Below are 1,216 nucleotides of genomic sequence, written 5' to 3' on the forward strand. Positions count from 1 at the left end.
GGGGGCAGAAGATCAACTTTGCAATAGGGTCACAGGGATTTGATGCTTTCTGAACAACAAAAGACAAATGAATGAATTCAAACAAACGAACCGCCTTGATTTTTGTCGCATTTACAGGCAAAAAAGAGGGGGATTAAAAAAAAGAAGAGCAAATGAATTAAATGAGGACAAATCTGAATGCTCTAATTACGGCCTTTTAGTGGGTGTAGACCTATTAGACTAATAAGGCCGTTGCGGGAGGAAGGGCCTTTTATTTACCATCAAATTGCAACACTTGTCATCATACAGGAGAAATAATAGGACTTGTTAAAAAAAATTCTCCTTCTTACATTAAAAAGCATCTCTGTGGAAAACGAGCGTTCCTATTCCAGCCCATCCAAACAGCTGCAATTAGCACTGGCTACACGATCAAGGCATTAAGAATTAAAAAAAGGACAAATATCCACCTGCAGAACTTTAGAAGAGTGAGGCGGATTCGTTCCAAAAAAAATGAGAACAAAACAGTATTTTTTTTTAAAAATAATAATAATTGCGGGGTGTTTTAATTTACGTCTCACTCTCTCCTTCTGTTTGCACCTCATTCTCTCCCCCCATTCAGCCATTTTACATATTCATAACTGGAGTTGGTAATGCGAAAACAATCCGTGCTCTCAGCTCTATCTAAGGCATGGAGGTGCGCTGCGTAAAAAAACCCCACACACAAACACCCGAGCAGATCCAAACCTCTTTACCCAAACAACAATTCAAAGAAGAAAGAAAAACAAATGCATTTGGATTTAAAGAAGCATTTGGAATCATGAGCAGATTTTCAGTCAGACATCAAAGCGCCAGCTATGGAGGCGACACCATCCAAAAAAAAAAAAAATACACCCAAATTATGGATCAGCTCCAGGGCCACTTTTAATTCAAACTTAAAAAATAAAACAAAACACATTCAAAATGCCAAATATTTTCTGCATGCGTATATTTATTCCTTACCTTCTTGGAGAGAGTACAGCAGGAGTAAAGTTACAAGCCACATGCCATAAATAGCAGGTGTATTTTTCAGGAATTTCTGGCAATCCTGGGAAGTGTGAGGCGCGTGCTGTTGGCCGGGCGGCGGGTCTCCGTGCTGGACTGGCGACTGTGCTCCCGGGAGGTCTTTCCAGCCCTGCTGCCCCGCTAAGCATGGAGGGGAAACGAGAGGCTCCTCAGCCCCGCCCATGCCCCCCCCCAC

General features: G+C 42.1%; 1 protein-coding gene across 3 annotated transcripts in view; it reads right to left on the bottom strand.

The window, feature by feature from the left end:
• The window catches only part of LOC108247600 (Down syndrome cell adhesion molecule-like protein 1 homolog), a 67,115-nt gene extending 65,946 nt beyond the window's left edge, over window positions 1-1,169 (bottom strand). For 2 of the 3 annotated variants that reach the window (XM_017435867.3, XM_037979207.1), the window contains exon 1: window positions 979-1,150. In XM_017435867.3, the coding sequence (XP_017291356.1) occupies window positions 979-1,021 (43 nt within the window). In that variant the 5' untranslated portion in view covers window positions 1,022-1,150. Of the gene's footprint in view, window positions 1-978 lie in introns of all 3 variants that reach the window. The other variant, XM_037979206.1, reaches the window with a different exon arrangement.
• Between the last annotated feature and the right edge of the window lie 47 nt (window positions 1,170-1,216).

The sequence above is a fragment of the Kryptolebias marmoratus genome, linkage group LG13 (genome assembly GCF_001649575.2).
Source record: "Kryptolebias marmoratus isolate JLee-2015 linkage group LG13, ASM164957v2, whole genome shotgun sequence".
NCBI classification, from domain to species: Eukaryota; Metazoa; Chordata; class Actinopteri; order Cyprinodontiformes; family Rivulidae; genus Kryptolebias; species Kryptolebias marmoratus.